The sequence below is a fragment of the Aythya ferina genome, assembly GCF_964211825.1.
Source record: "Aythya ferina genome assembly, chromosome: 5".
NCBI classification, from domain to species: domain Eukaryota; kingdom Metazoa; phylum Chordata; class Aves; order Anseriformes; family Anatidae; genus Aythya; species Aythya ferina.
The window spans coordinates 45,443,528-45,464,894 of NC_140301.1; the positions used below are offsets into that span (position 1 = coordinate 45,443,528).

Here is a 21,367-nt window from a genome sequence, read left to right on the forward strand (position 1 = left end):
GGACGAGGGGGGACGGGGCGGGCTCCCCAGACGGCCGACCTGGCCCCGTGCCCCCGGAGGGGCTGCCCCGGGGTTGGCGGGGGCGGGGCCGGGGCGGGGCCGTGCCCGCTGCCGCTCCCGGGCCGTTCCCGTGCCCGCCGCTTCCTGGTGCGGGGCGGCGCGGCGGGGGCATGGCGCTGGTCACCGTGCGGCGGGCGGGGGGGGCCGCGGTGAGTGCGGGACCGGGACGGGACGGGATGGGACGGGACGGGATGGGGCGGGATGGGGGGGGCCGCCGGGTGCTGCCGGGACGGGCCGGGCCGGGCTTGGACGGGCCCCGCCGCCGCGGGGGGGTGGCGGAGCTGCGAGCAGCCCCCACCGCTCCCGGGGCCGCCGCGGTTCCGGGCCCCTCTCGTCCGCTCCCAGCACGGGGCCGGGGGCTGCCCGCTGAGCAGAGGGGGGGGCGATGTCCTCAGATGCTCCCAGTAAAGCCCCACTCGTCCCCAGTGCTCCCAGTATGTTCGCTAAGGGGGCTGCCCCCCTGGGTCTCACTGGCTGGAGGGGCTGTCCTGGGGACTCCCGGGGCAGTCCGGGGCTGTCCCAGTGCCTCCCAGTTGGGAACAGGTTGTCCCAGTAGCTCCCAGCCCCTACCCGCCCCCCCGCACCGACCGCTGGGCCTTATCGGGGCGCACAGCCCCTGCGAGCACTTCCCCTGGGCAGCGCCCAGCGTGGGAGGGGGGGCTGGGGTCAGGACCTCCCCAGGGGTCTCAGCTCCCAGGGACCCCTCCCCAGTCCCTGTAGGACCCTGCTGTGCCCATGCTGGGGGGTGAGGGGGAGAGAGGGAGGGGCAGGGTGTCGCTGTCCCGGGGCACCCACCCCAGTGTCCCAGTGGGACGTGCTGGGGGGCCTCACCGTGCCCATGGTCACGCTCCCCTTGGGGCGCTGCCCCCCCCACGTTTGCAGGAGGACAATGTGCCCAGGCGCGGCCAGCTGCAGCGGCGGTGAGAAGGGGTCCCCAAATCATGGGACGGGGGCCTGGGGCACCAGGGTGGGGATGGGACAGCGTTGTCCCCTCCCCGCTGCTGCACCCCGTGTCCTGCTCAAAGCCCTGCTGCCCCAGGCAGAGTTTCGTCATGGTCAAGGGAGCTGCCTTGCTGCTGCCTGCCGAGGAGCCGCTGGTGGCTGAGCCCCCCCCAGCTGCGCCCCCGGGGCGGCAGGAGCAGCACCTCCAGCTCATGATGCAGCTGCTGCGTCCCCAGGATGCCATCCGTCTGGTAGGGCACGGCCACCTCCCCAGGGATGGGACGGGACAAGAGCAGAATGGGGACATTGACAGGGAAATAGCGGAGATGAGGGTGGGCTGGGGACACGATGGGGACCGGGATGCAGATGGGGACAAGGATGGGATGAGGATGCAGGTGCTGATGGGATGGGAATAGGGACGAGGTGAGGATGAGGATGGGAGTGAAGCAGGGATGGGGACAGGATATGGATGGCAGTGAGAATGGTAACGAGGATGGGATGTGGATAGGGTAGGGACAGGATGGGTCAGGAAGGGGATGGCAAGAGGGACAGGCTAGGGACTGGGATGGGGTGGATGGGGAGGAGATGGGATGCAGACAGCGATGGTGATGGCAACAGGATTGGGGATGCGTCGGGGCCCAGGGTGCTTGCAGGTCATCCCCAGCCCCACGGGCGCAGGGGGCAGAGCAGCTGTGCTGCCCCGGGGGTGCAGGGTCTGCCCTCAGCCTCCCCCATCCCAGGCGGTGCGGCTGGAGTCGGTGCGGCCGCAGCGGGTGAGGTACCTGCTGGTGGTGCGGCCAGACGAGGCAGGTGCCGAGGGGCAGACGGTGCTGCTGGGTGTGGACTTCCCACACGAGGGGTGAGTGGAGCTGGGAGACCAAGGGGGGGGTCAGAGGCAGCCTGCCCCCCTGACCTGCGCCCACCCCAGGTCCACCCATTGCACCCTGGGCATGGTGCTGCCCCTCTGGAGCGACACCCAGGTCTTCCTCGATGGTGACGGGTAAGGGGGAGCCTCCTGGGGAGGCGGAGAGGGGGCTGGTGGGGTGGACAGAGCCTGCAGGAAGGAGTGGGGCAGGGGTGACCACCCTGACCCGTGTGTGTCCCTGCGGTGCCCAGGGGGTTCAGCGTGATGTCGGGGGGGCAGACCCGAATCTTCAAGCCCATCTCTGTCCAGACCATGTGGTGAGCCAGCGGCTGGGCACCACCGTGGGCATGGGGGATGTGGGTATCACCGTGGGCATGGGGGATGTGGGAATCACCGTGGGCACGAGGGAAGTGGACACCACTGTGGCGTGGGGAACGTGGGCATGGCAGGTTGGGCACCACTGTGGCACAGGGGATGTGAGCACCACTATGGCACGGGGAACATGGGCACAGCTATGGCACTTGGGACATGGCATGGGGGATGTGGGCACCACTGTGGTATGGGGAACGTGGGCATGGCAGGTGTGGGCACCACTATGGCATGGGGATACGGGCACCACTATGGCACAGGGGATGTGGGCACCACTATGGCATTGGGGACATGGGCATGGGAGGTGTGGGCATCACCATGGACACAGGCGTGAGCAGGGGCTGTGTGGGTGGGCTTTGGATGTGGGCAGAGAACACGGGGCCATGGGGCGATGTCACAGGCACCAGGATGTGTGGGGCTGGGAGATGAGGTCCTGGGAAGAGGCCGCGGTGCGGGCAGGGCGAGGGGGCCGCGTGCCAGGCTCCTGTGCGGCAGGGCCGTGCTGCAGGAGCTGCACCGAGCCTGCGAGCAGGCGGCCCGTGGGGGGCACATCCCCGGGGGCCCTGCGCTGCTCTGGGCCCGGGACTACGCGGCTGCGCTGAGCTCGGAGCAGAGCTGCCTCAACGAGTGGCTGGCCATGGCCGACCTGGAGTCCGTGCGCCCCGGCTCCCCCCAGCCCTCGGGGTAAGCCCCGGCCCCGTGCTGCCCCCCTGGGATAGGGCTGGGGGGGGTGCTTCCAGTTTGGGGGGCTGCGGGGTGGGGGCGCAGGCTGAGGTGCCGTGGTGGTGCCAGGCCGGCGGTGCCGGAGCTGACGGAGCAGGCGGTGCGGGCGCTGCTGCGCGACGTCCTGGCCTCCGCTGACCTGGAGAGCGTCACCTCCAAGGAGGTGGGTGCCGGGGACCGGGGGTGGGCTGGGGAACGGGGTGGGGGGGTCCCGTTCGCATCCCTCACCCCCTTGGTGCCAGGTGCGGACGGAGCTGGAGCGGCGCACGGGGCGCAGCCTGGCCCAGCACAAGGACTTCATTGACAACGAGATGCTGCTGGTGCTGGCGCAGATGGACCGGCCCTCCTGCGTCTTCCCGCACCTCTACCTGGTGGGCAGCGGGGCAGGGTGTGGGCAGGGCACGGGTGGGCTGCAGGAGCGGCCGTCCCCAACCGTCCCTGCTGGCACAGGGCTCCGAGTGGAACGCTGCCAACCTGGAGGAGCTGCAGCAGAACCGGTGGGCGAGGGGCTATCCGCGGCGGGGCGGGCACGGGGGCAGTGGGGAGCACGGCCCCTATCCTCCGCGCCTACACTCTGCAGCATCACCCACATCCTGAACGTGGCGCGGGAGATTGACAACTTCTTCCCGGCGCTGTTCACCTACATGAACGTGCGGGTGTACGACGAGGAGGCGGCCGAGCTCCTGCCCCACTGGAATGATACCTTCCTCTTCCTCTCCGACGTCAAGTCAGTGGGGACAGGGCGTGCTGGGGATGTGGCGGGGCAGGGGTCACCGGGGCACGGAGCGTGGGGGGCTCGGTGGGGGTCCTAGGGCAGGACCGGGGAGGCAGAGGGGTGCAGGGAGGGGGCATCTTGATGGCTGAGGTGCTGGGGGCCCTGGGGGATGCTGGAAGGTGGGGGACTCTGGGTCTCTGAGGACATCGGGGGTGTTAGGGACACGGGGTCCATTGGGAATAGGTCCTTGGGGACATGAGTAATCCTTTGGACACGTGGGCAGGGAGGCACTGGGGCTACTGGTGGCACTGGGAGCTGGGCGGCCGAGGGGCCCGGGGTCCCTGGGGACGGTGGGTCCCCAGGGGCGCCGGGAGCTGTGTCGCAGTGCGGCTGCCGCAGGGCCCGCGGGGGCCGGGCGCTGGTGCACTGCCGCATGGGGCTGAGCCGCTCGGCCGCCACGGTGCTGGCCTACGCCATGAAGGAGTTCGGGTGGCCCCTGGAGCGGGCGCTGCGGCACGTGCGGCGCTGCCGCCCCGGCGTCCTGCCCAACCCCGGCTTCATGCGCCAGCTCGACTTCTACCAGGGCATCCTGAGCGCCAGGTGGGCGGGGCGAGCGGCTGGGCGGGGTCACACCGACCACGCCCACTCGGTGGATGTGGGTGTGGCCAAATGGGGACACGCCCCCTTGGCCTTTTTAGCCCCGCCCTCACCGGCAGGGGCTGGGGGCAGCGGGTGACCGCGGGTGCTCCCCTGGCAGCCGGCACAGTGTCCTGTGGGAGCCCCGGGCGGCAGAGCGCGTGTCCCAGCCGGAGCCCGAGGAGGCTGCCCCAGGGGATGAGGGGGCCCTGCCCGAGCCCCGAGCCCCGTCCCCGCAGCCTCCCGAGGAGGCGAGCAGGCAGCCGGCGGGGCCGGGGCTGTCGGGAGCCCCCCAGCGCCCCCGCATCTCCCTCTGTGCCGTCATGCGGAGCATCAGCCTGATGGAGTCCCCGCAGCCCCCCGAGCTGCTGGGGGAGCCCCTCGGTGGGGAGGTGAGTGCCGGGGCAGGGGGCACCGGGGGAGGGCAGGGGACGGGGTGAGGTTGTGGCACAGAGCATGGCCCATGGGGTGCTGACCATGGTGGGGGCACAGGTACACGGTGCTGGGCTGGGGATGCTGGGGGCCGTGGGGCGCTGCGGCTCTGTCTGGAAGCCCCTCCTGCTTCCCGCAGGTGTTTGAGGCCACAGAAGTGCCGGGGGACCCTGGGGACCCAGGGGGGTCACCCCCGGGGGCACGGCCCAGCTCCCGGCCCCGACGTGTAGTGCGCCAGGCCAGTGTGGATGGAGGCCCAGCTGGCGCAGAAGCCCCCAGCCCACCCGCCTCCGGCTGCGACCCTGCCCTTGCCCCCACCTCCCCCCTTGCCCCCTAGCCCCAGCGGGGAGGAGGACAAGGGGCAGGCCCCCTGCCATGGCACCAGGGGATGGGGCAGGGCAGGGGCCCGCTGCCCCCCACCCCCCAGCCTGCATTTTGGGGCACGGGGCGGCACTGCCTCACCCCATACCCGGGGCACTGCTGCACCCCTGGGGGGTGACACAGCCCCCGGGCCACACCTCGCCACGCCGGCCCCCTGCACCAGCACAGCACCAGCCTGACAATAAAGCACATTATGGACGGTGTTGGCGTGGGGACCCTGCCTCTGCATGGGGGGCCCGGTGGGGACAGGCGTGGGGCTGCCCTGAGGGCGGTGTGGGGTAACGGCAGTGGGGTCGGGGCAGCTCGGGGAGGAGGCGCCGCGCACTACAACTCCCGGCAGGCTTTGCGCGCGGCTGCCGCGCCCCGCCCGGCTTCTCCGCCCGCGGGCCTCATGGGAAATGTGGTCCGGGCAGAGGGCGGCTGCGGCGCCATCTTGTGCGAGGCTGGGGGGGGGGCGGGTGTGAAGCCTGCAGGCTGCAGGAACCGGGGGCTGGGCTCCTACACCGGGGGGGCCCCGCACGCAGGGAGCTGCCTGGAGACCCCACAGCGGGACGGGACGGCTGAAGGGTGCGGGGCCGGTCCTGGGTCTCATGGTGGCTGGCTGCAGCGCTCCGCTGGCACGTAGCCGACACGCTTCGGTGGCGTGCCAACGGCCTGCCAGGAGGCTAATAAATTAAGTAACCGATAGCCTAAATAATTAACAAACTCACTCTTTTATTAATTTGTGCTTACACGATCCTGCACACTATTAAACAGCAAAGCTACTAACAATCAAATCAATCCCACAGGACTGACCCCCCCCACGCCTCTGGGAGGCAGACACGATGCGGGCTCCCGTGGGCCATCCAAGTGGCCCCATCCAAACGCTTCTGGCATTGCCTCTACCCCGGTCACCTCAGCTCAACGGGGGATGAGCAGTTTGGTCACCTCAGAAGGGACAGCTCTGCCTGCGCCCCTTCTCCTCCTTAGCTGTCCCTCTCCCCCCACTGTCCCTCTTCTCACCTGCAAGCCCCCCGCCAGCACCCCTCTACCTCCCGCCCCAGGTCCCCCTTGAGCCCTCTCATCCTTGCCACCGGGCGCCTCGCATCGCCGCTGCCGTCATCCCCACGCAGGGCAGGGGAGGCTGGCCAGCACCGGGGTCCTGCGGCACGATGCCACCGGGTGTCATGCCGCAGGACCCCGGTGCTGGCAGCAACGCTCTGTGCCCGCACAGCCTCTCGGCTCGCTTCCCCCAGCACACGCCACGCCGCAGCCACCTCATCCACACCAGCCTTTCTTTACTCCGTGTCCCTCCGCTGGCTCAGAGCCCATACTCATGCCAGAGGCTGGGGGGATAGAAGGAGGTCAGCGAGCAGCCCCCGGTCCCCGCTGCCCCCCCAAGCCCACCCCGGTCCCATACACACCTGTAGGTGACTGCGGGGTCATCGCAGTGCTCCAGGAGGGCGTCGCGGACTGGGAACGGGGGGCTCAGCCCCAGTGCCTGCGCCCGCTCCCAGCGCTGCAGGCGGGTGATGCCTATGGGAGGAACACGGGGGGGGCGTTATGAACTGGGGGGCGTTATGAATTAGGGGGGGGCGTTATGAATTTTGGGAGGGGGGCGCTCACCCGTGCAGGGGCCGTACTCCCAGGCCAGGTCGAAGCGCCGCAGCATGTCCAGGAGATCCGGGGGGACCCGGGGGGGCGACGGGGGCTCCTGGGCTGCCTCCTGCGTGGGTACGGGGGGGGGGCGCGGGGGCGGGACGACCGCGGGCCCCGCCCGCCGCCCCCGCCCCTTGCCGCGCTCCCCCCGCCGCGCCGCGGGGCCGGCCTTGCTGTCGGTGCGCCCCGGCCGCCGGTGCCGCCGTGGGAAGGAGTCGGTGATGAGCCCGGTGCGCTCCATGGCCTGCGGACGGGGCGGCTGCGGCACGGCACGGCACGGCACCGCCCCCCCCGTGCTGTCCCCGACCCCCCCCGGTTGTTCCGTCCCCCTCTCCTCCACCGCTGCCCCCGGCCTCCGTCGCACAGCCCCGGTGCCCCCCGTGCCCCCCCCGCCGTGTCCCGGTGCCCTCACCCCGCTCGTCCCCCGCCGCTCTGCCTCTGCCGCCCCCCCCGGAAGGGCTCCTGTTTGTGCCCCCCCCGGCGCTGACACCGTCCCCGGAGGGCCGGCCCCGGGGCTGTTGGGGCGTTGCGGCTTTATTTCTGCTTTTATTTTTTCCTGTGGGTGTTTTTTGTCCCCGGGGGGACGGACGGACCGCGGGGGGGGGGGGGTCAGGGCGCAGCCCGAGCCAGGGCGGGGTTGTGCAGGACGAAGCGGCACAGCCCGGGCAGGCGGCGGTGCCCCAGCGCCTCCTGCAGCCGCTGCATGGCGCCGTTGCCCGTGGCCGTGTGCCCGTAGGCGGGGAAGCCTCGGGCCAGCGCCCGGCGGGCGGCCAGGGCCGTGAGCACCCGCATGAGGCCGCGGCGGCGCTGGGAGGGCAGGGTGAAGCCGTGCGCCCCCGCCGCGAAGCCGTCGGTCAGCGCCCAGCAGAGCGGCTGGCCGGCCCGGCTCAGCAGGCACAGGCTGGGGAAGCGCTCCAGCAGCTCCCCCAGGTAGCGGCGGCTCCACGCGTTCCCCCCGTACGCCCACGTCGAGTCCAGCAGCTCCACGTGGGCCCGGCTCAGCGTGCCCAGCCGCACGTCGGGGTCCAGCCTGGCGGGAGAGCGACGGGGCGTGGGCGGTGGTGGTGGGACGGAGATGGGACAGGGTCTGGGACACGGCCGGGATGGGGATGGTGCTCACTGTGGCTCAGGTAGGGTGCTGGGGTCGGGGTGCAGGTATGTGTAGTACTCAGTCACCTCCAGCTCTACGCCCTTGGCTGCTGCAATGTCCTGGGACACCGTGGCCACCCCATCCTGCAGCCCTGGGGGGTGGCAGCAGCAGGTGCCCCACTCCTCCCTGTCCTTATGCATTCCGACTGTGCCCCCCAGCATCCTCAAGGACACCCCCACTGCCCGTCTCTCCCCCCCCAGCACCCTCCCCAGGGACCCTGCTCACCCAGCCCTTGGTACCCCCGCAGTGCCCCAACTCATGTCCCCAGTGCCTCCAGCACCCCAGTGCCCTTCAGCACCCACCAATTGCAGCCCCCCAAATCCCCCCGACCCATGCTCCCAGTGTCCCCACCACCCCAGCCCCTCGGTGCCCTGGAGCCACCAAAGATGTGGAAGGCGGCATCCCAGCGCAGGCAGCCCGGGGTCTCCAGCAGGGCCCGGTAGGCGCCCACATCCCGGTAGAAGGCGGCCTGCAGGTTCCAGTAGGAGTCGTCCACTGGTGCCTGTGGGGCAGGGCAGTTCTGAGCCCCCCGGCACAGCCACAGCCCCGCACCCCAAAGCGTCCGGCAGCCACCTCTCCGCTGCGCCGCGCCAGCACGGCACCGAAGTCAGGCCAGGCATCTACTGCGACCTCGAAGTCCCCCGGGTTGCCGCGGTTGATGTTCAGCACGGCGCCGTACACCTGCGGGGCGGGCGTCAGCGCCGGGGCGGCCGTCGGGGCCCCCCCCTCGGGCAGCACGGCCTCGCTTGGCCCGGGTGCTTTGCCCTCACCTAAGATGGCCACCCCACTGCGGGGTGCGGGCGGTGAAGGCGGAGGGGGCGGGGCCTGCTGCCAGGTTGGTGAGTGGGGGCGGGGCCAAGCGGAGGGGCGGGCAGGGGCCAAGGGGCGGTGGCAGCGGCGCGGCCGGGGCCGGTGCGGACGCGGGAGGGGATTGGCCGGCTGGAAGCAGGCCGGGCTGCCATTGGCTGGGGCGGAGCCCGTCTGCGCCGTGATTGGCTGGCACGGGATGCCCGCGGAGGTCGGGACCGGGACCGGGACCGGGACCGGGACCGGGACCGGCGGTGGCGGGGCGCTCACCGGCAGGGCACGGGGCAGGCTCCTCCGCAGGGCGTCCTCCAGGCGCTGCAGCCGGGCCGGGCACCGCAGGATCAGCATGGCCCTGCCCGGAGACCGGCGGTAGCGGGGGGCGGGTGGGGACCCCCGGGCACCCCCGGCTACCCTCGGGCACCCCGGTCCCGGCCGCCCCCCGGGGCTCCCCGGTCCCCACGGCACTCACCCCGGGGCTGCGGGCGGGCGGTGACACCGGCAGGTCTCGGGGTGGCCGTCACGGCCGGGCGAGTGCCCCGTGCCCGGGGCGGGAGGTGGGCAGGGCCCGTCCCCGCGTGCCTGGGACACGTGGCGGTGCCCCCCCCCGTGCCCCCCGTGTCCTCCCGGGGACCGAACGGCGGCGGCGCAGCCTGCCCCGGTGCGGAGCCATGCGGATCCTGACGTGCCCCGGGCAGCTGCAGCGCCTGGAGGACGCCCTGCGGAGGAGCCTGCCTGCCTCCCTGCCGGTGACGGGGCTGGGGGGGCACCGGGGGACCCCCGTGCCATCGCCGTGACGGTGACCGGCACTGGAGGAACCCCCCCGGACATCCCTCGTCCCTCCCCGCTGCAGGTGCTGGGGGCCGTGATGACGGTGGCGCGGGGGAACCCGGCGGCCCACCAGGTGCTGGTGGACTCGTGGCCCGATTTCGCCGTCGTCCTCACCCGCCTGCACCCAGAGGTGCCCCTTGGGGAGGGAAATTGGGGAAAAGGGACCGGGGCGGGGCGGCCACGCTGGGTGCTCAGTGTCCCCGCCGTGCCCCCAGGAGCTGGCAGACCCTGAGGACTTCTACGCCAACCAGTTGACCGCCTTCTACCGCGAGGAGGGCACCTGGCGGGCGGTGCTGGGGAGCCCCGAGGCCGTGGACTGGAGCCGAGCCTTCCAGATGCAGGGTGAGCGGGGTGGGGAGCCGTGCGCTGAGCCCCCCGTGCCAGGCACCCGGCTGACGGGGCTGTCCCCAGGGATGCAGGATGGGGTGCACGAGGCCGTGAGCGAGGTGGCTGCGGCCAAGGGGCTGCAGGTGAAGGTTTTCCGGTACCGAGCGATGCTGAGCCCTGAGCCGCCCCGATCCCGTGCACAGTGAGTGGGGATGGGAGGGCTCGGCTGGTCCCGGGGAGGGCACAAGGGTCCCTGGGCACAGCCCCAGCTGGCAGAGGGGTGTGAGGTGACATCAGGGTCTCCAATCCCATTCCTGGGAGGCAGGGGGGCCCCCGATCCTCTCCAAGTGACACAGTGCTCCCCACATCCCTACGTGTCCCATTGGTCCCCAGCCCTATTCCTGGGTGGCACGGGGGTCCCCAACCCCGTCCTTAGGTGGCACCGGGTGAGGGGGTCCCCGTTCCATCCCACCCCGTTGCAGGATCCCAGCGGGGTTGCGCCTGGCGCCGCTGTCCCCGTCCCACGTCCCGCTGCTCAACGCCACGTGGAGCTTCGGGGGCACGGGGCGCAGCCGCCGCTTCCTAGAGGGGCTGGTGCGGGCGCTGCCCAGCGCCTGCCTGCTGGACCCCCGCGGGCGCCCGCTCTCCTGGAGCCTGGTGGACCCCCTGGGCTGCCTGAGCCACGGCTACACCGTGCCCGCCTGGCGCGGCCGCGGGCTCAGCGGGCTGGTGCTGGCCGCGCTGGGCCGGGAGCTGCACGCCCGCGGCTTCCCGCTGTACTGCGGCGTGCTGCCCTACAACGCGCCCTCCCTGCGCGCCCTGCAGGCCACCGGCTTCCTGCCGCAGCCCGGCACCCTCTACATGCTGCTCAGCACCCCCACATAGCGCCCGGCTTGGGGGCGCAACGGGGGCGCCACCCCCGGGCCGAGGGGCTGCCACCCCGTTCACCCTGGTCCCTACTGATGGCGAGTGCCGGCTGCCCGCCCTCCCCCCAGCGTACGGCAGCACTGGAGAAAGGCTTTTTATTCGTTAATACAAGAATAGATCTTCTGCAATAAATACCCTAATAAATAACATCTCCAATAAATAAACACTCATAGACGCACCGAGACGCCCGGCCCCGCCCCCTGTGCTTTGGCCCCGCCCACCAGGGTGTTATGCGACCGCGGGGTGGGCGGGGCTTGAGGGTAGAGGGGGCGTGGCCTGTTTAGGGAGGAGGGGCTTCGCTACACAGGTTGGTGGGCGGGGCTTGGGGCAGATGGGCGTGGCCTAAATCGCATGGGGGCGGGGCTTAGTGCTGGGTCCCTTGGGGCCAGCAGGGTGCTGGGGGGGCTGCGAAGGCACCGCTGCCCCCAGCCCCACGGGTATGGGGCAGCCCCACGGGGCCGGCGGCGAGTAGCATTGGGAACAGGGGCACGAGGCAGCCCCGTCCCTTGGGACGCGGTGAGGTGAGCACACGGGGTGGCCGTGGCAGCACATTAAGTTGTGGGATCCCCATCTCTCAAGGCATGGCAAGGCAGTGATGGATATGTGGGGTGGCTCTGCTGGCACTCGGGGGGTGAGAAGCCATCTCCACAGCGGTGGTGGGGGGAGACAGGACACAGGGTGGCTTTGGTGACGCTTTGGGGTCAGGATCCCCACCTGTCAAGGTGCAGCAGGGTGGTGGTGAGTATGTGGGGCTGTTTTGGTGGCACTTAGGGACAGAAGCCCCTCTGTTAAGGCACAGTGGTGGGGGGGGGGGGATGTGGGGTGTATTTGGTGGCACTTTGGGGTCAGAAGTCCTGCCCGTTAAGGCACAGTGAGGTGACAGTGAACGTGTGGGGTGGCTTTGGTGGCGCTTTGGGGTCAGAAGCGCCGTATCTCAAGGCACAGTGAGCTGGCAGTGGGGACGTGGGGTGGGCTTGGTGGCACTTTGGGACAGGATCCCCATCTGTTAAGGCACAGTAGTGTTGGTGGGGACGTGGGGTGGCTTTGGTGGCAGTCGGGCTCTGAAGCCCCATCCGTTAAGGCACAGCAAGGCGTTGGTGGGGTGGCCTCGGGGGGGCCCCGTCCCCCACCATGGCAAAGCGGTGGAGGGGGGGGTTCTCAGAAGCCCCTGGCCTCGAGGCGCAGCGTGACCACGGCGGGCGGCACCTTCTTCTTGAGGCGGTTGAAGTCCTTGGCCGAGCGCCACAGCCAGGTCTGCAGCTCCTTCAGCAGCCAGAAGTCGTCCATCTTCTTGAGGAAGTCATTGGGGGCGGCGGGGGCGCCGGGGGGCAGCGGGGGCCCGGCGGGGCCGGTGGGCAGCGGGTAACCCAGGGAGGACATGACGCCGGCGATGCTGACCACCAGCCCCTGCAGGCTGGAGCAGAAGTGGCCGAGGCGGTGGCGCAGCTCGGCGGTGCCCGCCTGCCCATCCAGCCCGCGCAGGTAGCAGAGCAGGCGGCTGTAGGCGCGGTAGTTGGCCGCCAGCCGCGCGTTGTCCGTCAGCCCCCGCCACAGGTCCAAGTCCACCGTGGCGCTGGGCACCTGCTCGGCGCGCGCCAGCCGCGGGGGGTTGAAGTCGGGCTCATTGAAGGGGGGGCCCAGGTAGTTCAGCTGCAAGGAGGGAAGGAGGGGGTCAGGAATTGGGGGACACCGGGGTGGGACTGTCCCCCGTGTCCCCAGCTGATTGCTCCACGTGCCCAGCGCGTCTCGTGTCCCTGCGTCCTCCTGCCCACGTGCCCCTGGGCTCCGTGCCCACTGTGTCACCGCTCTGCATGGCCCCCAGCTGCACATCCCCAGCACCTCCCAGGTCTCCACGTGCCCCTGTCCACCGCCTCTCCCTGTCCTTCACATCCCTGGTCTCCATGCCCTTGACTGCCTAGATCCCCATGCCCCCCAGCTGGCTGTGCCCACCGTGTTCCTGTCCCCTACCCCGCTCTCCCTGCCCCACCACGTCCTCAAGCACCATGCCCACCATGTCTCCAGTTCCCCATGTGCTTGACACCCCCAGTTCGTGGCTCCCTGCTGAATGTGCCCACTGTGTTCCAGTCTCCACGTCCCCTTGTGCATCGTGTCCCCGAGCTCCACATCCACGGTTCCCCATGAGCCCACATCCCAGGTCTCCACGTTCCCCCTCCCGTACCCACCGTTTCCCCACATCCAGACAACAGGAGCACCCGAGGGAGCTCAACCAGAGCTTGCATGCAGTGGGGGGGGACAGCAATGGCACCGGGGCACCTCCAGCTGTGCCACGCCAGCAGCACCGGGGGCACGTCAGGGCAGAGACAGGGAACCTCCGCGTGGGCCGGTGCCGCCGGCGGGCAGGGAGAGGCGGTGGCAGGGAGCCAGGGGTGTGCAGATGCCCGCGCCCCATGCCTGGACCTGGGATGAGGGCAGGGGCCGGGGGAGCCGCCCTGTGCCTCTCCCGATGAGGCATTTCCTTGGCCTCCAGCACGGGTGGAGACCCACAGCCTCATGCATACAGGTGCACTCCCACCCCCATCCCGATGCTGCACCGTGGAGAGGTTTGGGGGGTCCCCAAGCTAGTGGGGACGCAGAAAAAAGCAGGAGGTCCCCAGGCTTGCGGTGCCAATAGGGAGATGGGGGAGGGACAAGCCGGGGGGGGGGGGCGAGCCCCCTACTCACATAGGTGCCAGCGAGGGTGCGGAGCTGGTGCTCCAGGTAGCGGGTCAGGTCGTAGGTCTTCTGGATGGACTGGCCGGCGCCCAGCTCCTCCGTGCCGTTCAGGGCGGGCACTGCCGGCAGGTTGCAGAGCGCAGCACACAGGAAGGCAAAGATCCCCCAAGAGTCTCCTGCAGAGACACGGCGCTGCCTCAGGGGGGTCCCTGCGGCACGGGGAGGGGGAAACTGGACACCCCCGGGCACCCCGGTGGGGTGTGATGGGCCCCGGGGTGTTGGGGATGTGGCAGCACCCTGGCGGCTGCACCACTCGGTTCCACCAGAGCTTTGCTGCACTCCCCCCCTCCCTGGGTGGGGGGACGCAGACCCCCCCCAACGAGGTCAGGGCTTGCCCACGGCGCCCAAGACCTCCTCCTCTCACCCGGTGACAGGGACGCCCTGCCACCCCAGGGACCTTGTGCCACTGGGACGCTCACCGCCAGCCCCAGCCTCATCCTGCACCCGGGGAAACTGAGGCAGGGAAGGTCTGGGCATGGAGCGGAGCCGCTCAGCATCCACACGGGAAGCCCGGACTGGTGCAGCAGGGGCCTTGGGGACCCCAGCGTCCCCACCAGCACCACTGGGACCACCACCCAGCACGGCCTCTCCTCTGTGCGCTGCCGACCGCGGACTGCAGAAACAATCCTTTATATGGAATCGAGCAAACGCTGCTTGCTGCACTCCCGCCGGGACGCCCGGGTTATATTTGGGAACGCCGAGTCACCTACCACCAATGCCGGAGCGGGCTTGGTTGCCTTCCTAATCACAGCACGCTGGGCACCCTGCGGGACTGCAGCAGTACATCCACATCCCCGTCCCCGTCCCCATTCCCATCCCATCTGGCCCTGCCCTGCTGGGAGCCAGGGGCCGGGCAGGGGTCAGGGGCAGGACCCCGCAGGGCGGCTGGGGCGCGGGGCAACCTTTGCCGAGGCCTCTGCCGGAAACCGCCGGCCGGGCCACGCCAGCGCCCTGACGTCAGGGCGGGTTACGAAAGCCAGCCCCGCTCACCGAGAGGTCGCGGCCGCTTCCAGGAGGCTCCGTCCAACTGGCACCTCGCTGCGCGCCCTGCCGCGCTTCCCGGCACCTCCTCCGCGGGGACATCCCACTGCCGGCACGCCGCGGCACGGCCCCGCACGGCACGGCCCTGCTCCCAGCTCCCAGCCCTGCCCGGCACGGGCAGCCCCTGGAGGCCCCCCAGGGAGGCGAGGGCGGCGGGGAGCCCTGCGGTGCCCTCACACGTCACCACTCCCCGTCAAACGCTGCCGGGAGGTTTGGAAAGCCAGGAGCAGCCAAGCTCCAGTGACGCACGCGGGCCCGTGGGGACGCCCCGGCTGCGGCTGCGCCAGTCCCTGCGCGTGGCACCCGGCCCGGCTGCGCCCACCGGCCGCGGGATGCCGTCCCCTGGTGATGCACGGTGCCCTGAGGGCGTGCGGTGTGCCCTGCACAGGTGCCGTTGCGCAAAGCTCCTGCACGCACGAGGCACCGTGCGCGTGAGGCACTGTGCAGCCGTGCAATGTGCACCATGAACTCGTGGCACGCTTTGCAGGCGTGTGGCAGGCACGGCGCAGACGTGGGATACAGCACAAAGACGTGCCGCGCGCCACGGAGGAGTGCCGTGCACTGTGCAAGCGTGGTGCACCGCGCAAGCACAAGACCCTCTGTGCACGGCACACGTGAGACGCACCGTGACGGCGTGTGCCACTGATGTCAGCCCCCGCGCACACCCTTGCACGTGCCGGTGACCTCATGGGCGCCGCGTGCCCCCACACTGCATCCATGCCGCTGGGAGCACGCGGAGCCGCTCGCGCACGGCCGAGCCCATGGGTCCCGGCACGGTGAGCGTGGGGGGCGCACCGCGGTCCCGCTGCGTGCGTGCAAGTGTGCGTGCGAGCGTGGGCCGAGGGCGGCGGGGGGGGGGCCGCATGGCGGTGACTCACCCGCCCCCGGGTGTTTGCTTTGGCCCGGCCCCACCGTGGCCGAGCCCGGCACAGGCGCTCGCAGCCCCGCACTGCGCAGCGGGGCCGGCGGGACCCTCACCCGCCACCGGCTCGGGTTTCCAGAGAGGGATTTACACCCGGCCCCAGCCCTGCTGCGGCCAAGGCAAACAGAGCTGGGGGGGCCAGGATAGGGGCGCGGGGGGGGAATGAGGACGAGGACGGAGCAGCCGGCAGCTCCCAGGCAGGCAGCTGGGGTGCGGGGCTGCAGGAGCGTGGAGATGAGGATGAGGATGAAGGGGGGCACAGGGAAGCGCCTGGTGGATGTGGATGTCTGGGGCTGGGTGGTGGCTGGGATGCTTGGCCGTGGTGGCATCACAGCGGTGGCACCGACCTGGCCGTGTGGCTCTGGGCACAGCCCTGGGCTGCTCGGGGTGACTGCAGCGGGAAGCCCAGCGCGGTGCAGCCGCTCTCCCTCACCCGCCTCGGCCGCGACAGCTCGGCACTGGGTGGAAAAGGGCTCAGCACCGGCACAGGCAGCAGCCACGCAGTCCCGGGCCCGGCAGGGAGGGGGGGGCAGGCGGCGAGCGGGGCCGGCACAGCTGGATCCCAGTGACGTCGAGAGGAAGAGCCCGAGGGTTTCAAAACCGGCCCTGGAGTGGGGCCAGGATGCTCCCGGCCCACGTAAGCAAAGCACGGAGCGGCTGCGGGGCCGGCCCCATGGGCAGGTGGAGAGCTAGGGCCACGGGAGCTGACCCCCCCCGAGCACCAGCCAGCAGCACACCTCCCCCCATCACTGCCCCAGCGCACGGGTGGGGATCTGCGGGCACCGAGGGGGCCGCCAGCAATGCCCCGGGACAGCTCGCCCGGCCGTGCCCCCGTGCGTCACGGCGGGGCCACCACCCGCGTGGCTTTGGAGGCGTGGGACAGCACGGAGCAGGGAGGCAGCGGCAGAACCGCAGCCCTGCCATGAGGCTGGGGCAGGGGGGGCCTGCCCATGCTGCCCCCCCCCCCGCCGAGCAGGCCCCCCCGCGAGCCGGCGCTGCCATTGTGCGGCGCTGAGCTGTTCCCTGGGCACGCCGTGGGCAGCGAGCTGCCGGGGTCAGGCGTGACCGCAAGCTGCCAGCGCCGCTTTTCCCGAAAGTGTTGAGCAAAGCGGCTCCGGAGGCTTTGGGGAAGGGGGGACCCCCGCCCTGCCGGCCCCTCGCACCAGCGCGCAGCCCAGAGCCCCGAGCGCGGCGAGGCGGCGGCGGGAGCTGCCGTATCTGATGGGCTGGCGGCCAAGGGACGGCGGAGCCCGGCACCGCTGGGAGTGCGGCCCCTCCGCGGCGCTCGCCCGGCCGCGGGGCGGGAACAGAGCCGGGACGTCCCACGGCAGCCAGCGTGAGCGCGCCATTGAGGAGCGGGGAGCAGCGTGGAGCCCGCGAGCGATGACGGAGCAGACAATAGCAGCGGCCCCGGCTGCCCCGACCCCGGCTCTCCCCGCGCGCCCTCACGGACGGGCTCTTGCACAACGTGGCAGCCGCCGCCAGCCGCTGGCGGGGAGCCGGCCGGGAGATGCTGCGGGCAGGATGGGCCGGGACGGACACCTCGCGTCCCCGGGGCTGTAACACTGACAGCAGCCCCGTGGGCCCGGCGTGAGGACGCTGCTCCCCGCACCTGGACGCCGGGTCCTGCGGTCCCCGAACGCTGACAGGAGGGATGCAGGCACCCTGTGGCTGATCTCTCCTGCACCCAAAGTGCTGAGATTGCCCCCAGATCCGGCAGTGAGAGGCAGCGGGGAGCAGTGGGGATCCCCCAGACCTGCCACAGGCCTGGCCGGGAGGAGGAGTTGTAGCGTGCCTGCCCTGCTGCGCCCTGTGCAGGTCCCTGAGAGCAAAGCCACATCCCCAGGGGCGTCAGGGGAGCACGAGGGGGGAGCCCGGCCCCGCGCCCCTCCGGCCATGCATGAGCTTGCAGCCCGCGCTGAGTGTTTACATCCTGTCTCCTCCGTGTGTTTATAAATGCATCCGTGCACGGGAGACTCCAGCGAGGCCGTAATTAGCTGGGCCTGGATTTCCCATCCGGCTCCAGCCAGCGGCACGATGGAAGCCCCCCCCCCTCAACCGGAGGCAGGGGCGCAGGCCCCTAATCCCAACCAGACCCTGCACCAAGGGCCGGCCCCGCATGGTGCTGCCCGAGGGCACCCGCAGCTCCTGCCCGGCACGCACTGCCGTGCACCACCACGCACGCCAGCGGGACACAACGGCACAGCCTCCCCCGTGCCCATCCTCGCTGCACCCACCACGGGTGCCCACTGACCCACCCGGCACTCCTGGCACGAGGGCTGACAGTGCCAAAAATCCCTCCCACGCCAGGCACCCCAACCCGCATCCCCTGTGGCGCCGAGGGCCAAGGCGGCTGTGCCTGCAGCCACAGCACAAAGAGCCGAGGGAGCTTTTATGGGAGCGGCGGCGGAGCCAGGGACAGCCCAGCGCCAAAGGCAGCCTGGCCCCTCTCCGGCCTGGAGCGGAAACGGCAAGCTGGGGGCCGAGCCCGGGAGGGGAGCGGCAGCTCCCAGCACAGGGGGGGACTGGGGGTGTGGGGCCAGCTGGGGCTCCCGGTGCCAGCCCGCATGGCAGCACCGAGCCCTGTGCCGTGGGTGCTGTGGGTGCCGTCAGCCCCTGACCCGCCGCCGTTGCTGGCATCTCCCTCCAGCCGCCCCGTGCCACGCTGCCGGCGGGTGTGCAGGGGAGCAGCCGCCACGCTTGGCAGGCGCGGTGGGGATGGCTGTGCCCTGGGAAACCTCACGTGCTGGGGCAGCGATGCACGCCCCGCTGCCCCGGTAGCACCAGGCAAGGGTTCATCATCCACGGGCCAGCCAGACCCACGGCACTGCCAGCCCGGTGGCTCGCTGGCACAAGTGGGAGAGCTGGCCACCCAGACGCCTCGTCTACGCCGGTGAGGGCGGGTGGGCGCAAGCACGTCCCTGTGAGTGCCTGCTGGGATCTTTGCGTGGGCACCTGGCGAGCACGCGAGGGGCCACAGAGCCAGGATGAGCCCCCCCCAGCCCAGGAGGAGGCAGCTCCCGGCAGCAGGGCAGGTGGGCGCAGGGAAGGGGGTGATTTATGGCGAAATGTGCCACTTAGCAGGGCATAAATCTTCCCCCGGCGCAGCCCTGTAAGCAGAGCCCTCTGCATTTCCCTTCAGAGGCTGCTCGCGGGCTGGGGCTAATGCAGCCCAGATGTGCGCGGGGACCGTGCCCTCGCGCAGCCTGCTAACGAGGCGCGGGGATACCGGTTCCTGGTGGGAGCCCGGCATCCCCGAGCCCCGTCCCCGGGACATCGCCGGGCTGGGGACGGCCTCAGACGGGGAGCGGAGCGGCGGCCGGCCCTCAGCATCCCCCTCCCTCCCTCACCCGCCACGAGCTGTGCCGCGGGCTGACCGCAGGCCGCGGCCGGCAGCCTCCTGGTGCCACCGGCTCCCCGCCACCTCCACCGAGCTGGGGACGGGCTTCAGAGGCGCGACGGGGCCAGGAACCGGAGCCCCCGGCTGCCGGCCCCACTTTTCTGGTTCCCCCAAGGCGCGCCGGCTCCGCGGGAGCTTGAACAAAACCTGGCCCCGGCCTCGTGTCCCCAGCCCCGCGCCCAGCGAGGCGGGAGCCCGGCCGACAGCGCCCACAGTTTGACCTTTTAAGGGTTGTTTTCCAGCGTTTTTCCCCTTCCTTTCTGCGCCAGGCAGCCCCAACGCAGCCCCTCCGCGCCATGGGGCCGGCAGCCCCCCGTCTTCCCAGGGCCCCCGGGGTGGCTCCAGCCGCCAGGGCCGGGGTAACAAAGCCATCCGGCAGCTGTGGCCGGAGCCCCGGGGCAGTGGCGGCGTGCCGGGATCCCTCTGCGGAGGGGGGCATTTCCCCAGCGCCCCCCGAAAGCGTCAGCCACGTCCCGGTGGGGCTCGGAGGCTGCAGCACATGCCTGCGCTCACGCCGCCTGCCCCGCGAGTGAGCCCCGGGCAGGAGAAGCGGCTCTTCCTGCCCCCCGAGTCCCAGGGACTTTCATTTTCCTCCCCTCTGTCAGTCCTGGGTTTTAATTCTCCGTGCTAAGCGGCGTTTCCCTCCCTGGTAATCACAAACATGCATGGAAAAGAGGGAACTAGAGAAAGGGAAAAAAAAAAAAAAAAAAAAAAAAAAAAAAAAAAGGAGGCAGAGGGGGAAAGTCTTAAATCAATCCCAAAGCCAGACAGACGTTTTAATCAAATCAAATTAAAATCAGCAGCGGCTCGGCACAGCGAGCCGCGCCAGGCGCAGCAGCCCCCCGCCCCTGCCCCCGGCCCCTCGCTCTTACCTGGGGGCTCCCCGGCCACATTTAGCATAGTAGAGTCAGGGCGCGGGGCTGGAGGGGGCGCGAGGAGCCCGGGCGTGGGGCTGGTGCTGCGCCGAGCCCCGAGCCCCGCGCTGACGGCGAAGCCTGCCTGCTCTCCTCTGCCCTGGCTCGCACTCGCTCGCGCTCGCTCGGGTGGTTTTTTTTTGTTTTTTTTTTTGTTTTTTTTTCCTCTCCCTATTTGTTTTGGTTTGTGTTTGCTTGGGTGTTAGGTGGAAGAAGCTGTCTGGGCTGTGTTTTTTTGGTGTGTGAGTGTGTGCACGGTTTGCACCACGCTCCGGCTCCCTCGCTCACTGCCTTTCCCCCTTCCACCTCCCTTGATTTGCTCTTTTGATTGGTGTCCAGGAATGCAAGAATAAAAAAAACGCGAGCTCGCATACACCCTCTCTCCAAGCTGCTGCCTCCCTTTTTTTTTTTTTTTTTCCTTTTTTTTTTTTTTTTTTTTTTCCGAAATTCAAGTGTTAAGCAGAACCAGGTTGCTTTCAAGAATGTATTTGATGCAATTGTACACAAGAGCGGGCTCCATTCATTCCCCTCCCTCTCCCCCGGGCTCCCCCCGGGCTCCGCGGCCGCGCTGGGGAGGCTGTGGCCGGACCGGGCGCCGCGCGCGGGGCAGCGGACGGGGACCAGAACCGGGGAGGGGGGGGGGACGACACCGGAGAAGGGAAAAAAGGGGGGTTGGGGGGAATGACCCCTTCCTCACGCCCCCCTCCCCTTCTTCCCCGCTTCCCGGGGGGGGCCCTGGCTGCCGCTCGCCCTTTGTTAGTGGCCGGGGAGCGGGACGGGGCGGCGGGCGGGGGGCTCCTTTTCCTACCTGCTCGGAAATCCATGGGGGCGGCGGCCCGGGGGGTCCTGGCCGCAGGGGGGCTGCGGGGCGGCCGCGCTGCTGCGCCGGGGCCGGGCTGGGAGCTCCCATTTGGCGGCCCCGCTCCCCGCGGGGAGGGCAGCGACGGGAGAGGGGCGAGGGGCGAGGGGGCGCGGGGGGCGTGGGGTGCCAGGCTGCCGCCCCGCCGCGGGGCAAGGGGGAGCGAGAGGCGGAGAGAGGCGGCGCAGGCAGACAGACAGACAGGCAGGCAGGCAGACACACAGACAGACAGAGCGCCGGGGAAGGGCGGCCGGTGCGGGGCGGGGGGCGGCACGGCCGGACGGCCGGAGGGACGGCGAATGGCCCCGCCGCCCCGGCCCCGCCGCCCCGGCCGCCCCTCGCCTCGCTCCGTTCGCTTCCGACGGGACCTCTCGGCGCTGCCCCGGGGCCGCGGCAGGTGACCGAGCCCCCGGCGGCGGCGGCAGCGCGGCCGCGGCATCGCCCGGCCCGGCGCCGTCGGGGCACCGGTGTCCCCCCTCTTCACCCCCACACCGGCTGCCGGCGGAGCTCCCGGTGCGCATCGCTGCCGTCCTGCCGCCCGTGCCCGGTGGGCCCCGGCCCCGCGCCCCGGGTACCGTCCCCAATCCCCCGGATACCGGCCCCGCGCCCCGGGGACCGGCCCCAATCCCCCTGGGACCGTCCCCAATCCCCCGGATACCGGCCCCGCGCCCCGGGGACCGGCCCCAATCCCCCGGGTA

At 70.9% G+C, this 21,367-nt stretch overlaps 5 protein-coding genes across 8 annotated transcripts; 2 read left to right on the forward strand and 3 right to left on the reverse strand.

Annotated features, from left to right (window-relative positions):
- The first annotated feature begins 110 nt into the window (after positions 1-110).
- Positions 111-6,100, forward strand: SSH3 (slingshot protein phosphatase 3). Of its 2 annotated transcripts, XM_084522504.1 has the most exons (14): positions 111-209; positions 943-980; positions 1,100-1,253; positions 1,743-1,861; positions 1,931-2,002; positions 2,119-2,184; positions 2,732-2,920; positions 3,029-3,122; positions 3,202-3,330; positions 3,410-3,456; positions 3,540-3,686; positions 4,074-4,274; positions 4,432-4,702; positions 4,882-6,100. In XM_084522504.1, exons 1-14 carry the CDS (start codon positions 171-173, stop codon positions 5,077-5,079), a joined length of 1,764 nt encoding a protein of 587 aa, XP_084378630.1. In that variant the 5' UTR covers positions 111-170; the 3' UTR covers positions 5,080-6,100. The 2 variants fall into 2 exon arrangements, with proteins under 2 accessions (XP_084378630.1, XP_084378629.1); XM_084522503.1 differs by lacking the exons at positions 111-209; positions 943-980 and having other exon boundaries at positions 992-1,253.
- On the reverse strand, positions 5,818-7,304 carry POLD4 (DNA polymerase delta 4, accessory subunit). Its single transcript, XM_084522543.1, has 4 exons — positions 7,174-7,304; positions 6,729-7,005; positions 6,527-6,638; positions 5,818-6,448 (listed from the first exon to the last, which is right to left on the reverse strand). The coding sequence occupies exons 2-4, from the start codon at positions 7,000-7,002 to the stop codon at positions 6,424-6,426; spliced, it is 411 nt and encodes a 136-aa protein (XP_084378669.1). The 5' UTR covers positions 7,003-7,005; positions 7,174-7,304; the 3' UTR covers positions 5,818-6,423.
- On the reverse strand, positions 7,278-9,265 carry LOC311438301 (glycine N-acyltransferase-like protein 3). The gene is made up of 6 exons (XM_084522541.1): positions 9,188-9,265; positions 8,989-9,070; positions 8,485-8,592; positions 8,293-8,413; positions 7,882-8,002; positions 7,278-7,791 (listed from the first exon to the last, which is right to left on the reverse strand). Exons 2-6 carry the CDS (start codon positions 9,064-9,066, stop codon positions 7,371-7,373), a joined length of 849 nt encoding a protein of 282 aa, XP_084378667.1. The 5' UTR covers positions 9,067-9,070; positions 9,188-9,265; the 3' UTR covers positions 7,278-7,370.
- On the forward strand, positions 8,570-10,964 carry LOC311438300 (glycine N-acyltransferase-like protein 3; the record flags this gene model as incomplete). 3 transcript variants are annotated; one of them, XM_084522538.1, is made up of 5 exons in its annotated part: positions 8,570-8,746; positions 9,569-9,676; positions 9,762-9,888; positions 9,958-10,075; positions 10,356-10,964. In XM_084522538.1, 5 exons carry the CDS (start codon positions 8,570-8,572, stop codon positions 10,756-10,758), a joined length of 933 nt encoding a protein of 310 aa, XP_084378664.1. In that variant the 3' UTR covers positions 10,759-10,964. The 3 variants fall into 3 exon arrangements, with proteins under 3 accessions (XP_084378664.1, XP_084378665.1, XP_084378666.1); XM_084522539.1 differs by having other exon boundaries at positions 9,765-9,888; XM_084522540.1 differs by lacking the exon at positions 8,570-8,746 and adding an exon at positions 9,378-9,464.
- A 317-nt stretch (positions 10,965-11,281) lies between these two features.
- CLCF1 (cardiotrophin like cytokine factor 1) lies at positions 11,282-20,104 on the reverse strand. Its single transcript, XM_084522542.1, has 3 exons — positions 19,769-20,104; positions 13,483-13,649; positions 11,282-12,450 (listed from the first exon to the last, which is right to left on the reverse strand). The coding sequence occupies exons 1-3, from the start codon at positions 19,794-19,796 to the stop codon at positions 11,959-11,961; spliced, it is 687 nt and encodes a 228-aa protein (XP_084378668.1). The 5' UTR covers positions 19,797-20,104; the 3' UTR covers positions 11,282-11,958.
- Positions 20,105-21,367: the final 1,263 nt, after the last annotated feature.

Coding starts and splice junctions, on each gene's coding strand:
- SSH3 (XM_084522503.1), top strand. CDS start 1,002: ATGGGACGGGGGCCTGGGGCACCAGGGTGGGGATGGGACAGCGTTGTC. Junction 3,123..3,201: donor AGAGCGTCACCTCCAAGGAG/GTGGGTGCCGGG, acceptor CCTTGGTGCCAG/GTGCGGACGGAGCTGGAGCG. Junction 4,275..4,431: donor CAGGGCATCCTGAGCGCCAG/GTGGGCGGGGCG, acceptor CTCCCCTGGCAG/CCGGCACAGTGTCCTGTGGG.
- POLD4 (XM_084522543.1), bottom strand. CDS start 7,002: ATGGAGCGCACCGGGCTCATCACCGACTCCTTCCCACGGCGGCACCGG. Junction 6,639..6,728: donor GGAGTACGGCCCCTGCACGG/GTGAGCGCCCCC, acceptor TTCCTCCCATAG/GCATCACCCGCCTGCAGCGC. Junction 6,449..6,526: donor GACCCCGCAGTCACCTACAG/GTGTGTATGGGA, acceptor CTATCCCCCCAG/CCTCTGGCATGAGTATGGGC.
- LOC311438301 (XM_084522541.1), bottom strand. CDS start 9,066: ATGCTGATCCTGCGGTGCCCGGCCCGGCTGCAGCGCCTGGAGGACGCC. Junction 8,593..8,988: donor GCCTGCCCCGTGCCCTGCCG/GTGAGCGCCCCG, acceptor CCCGCCCCGCAG/GTGTACGGCGCCGTGCTGAA. Junction 8,003..8,292: donor TGCCGCCTTCCACATCTTTG/GTGGCTCCAGGG, acceptor GCCACCCCCCAG/GGCTGCAGGATGGGGTGGCC.
- CLCF1 (XM_084522542.1), bottom strand. CDS start 19,796: ATGCTAAATGTGGCCGGGGAGCCCCCAG. Junction 13,650..19,768: donor TGTGGCCGGGGAGCCCCCAG/GTAAGAGCGAGG, acceptor GTGTCTCTGCAG/GAGACTCTTGGGGGATCTTT. Junction 12,451..13,482: donor GCACCCTCGCTGGCACCTAT/GTGAGTAGGGGG, acceptor CCCTCCTTGCAG/CTGAACTACCTGGGCCCCCC.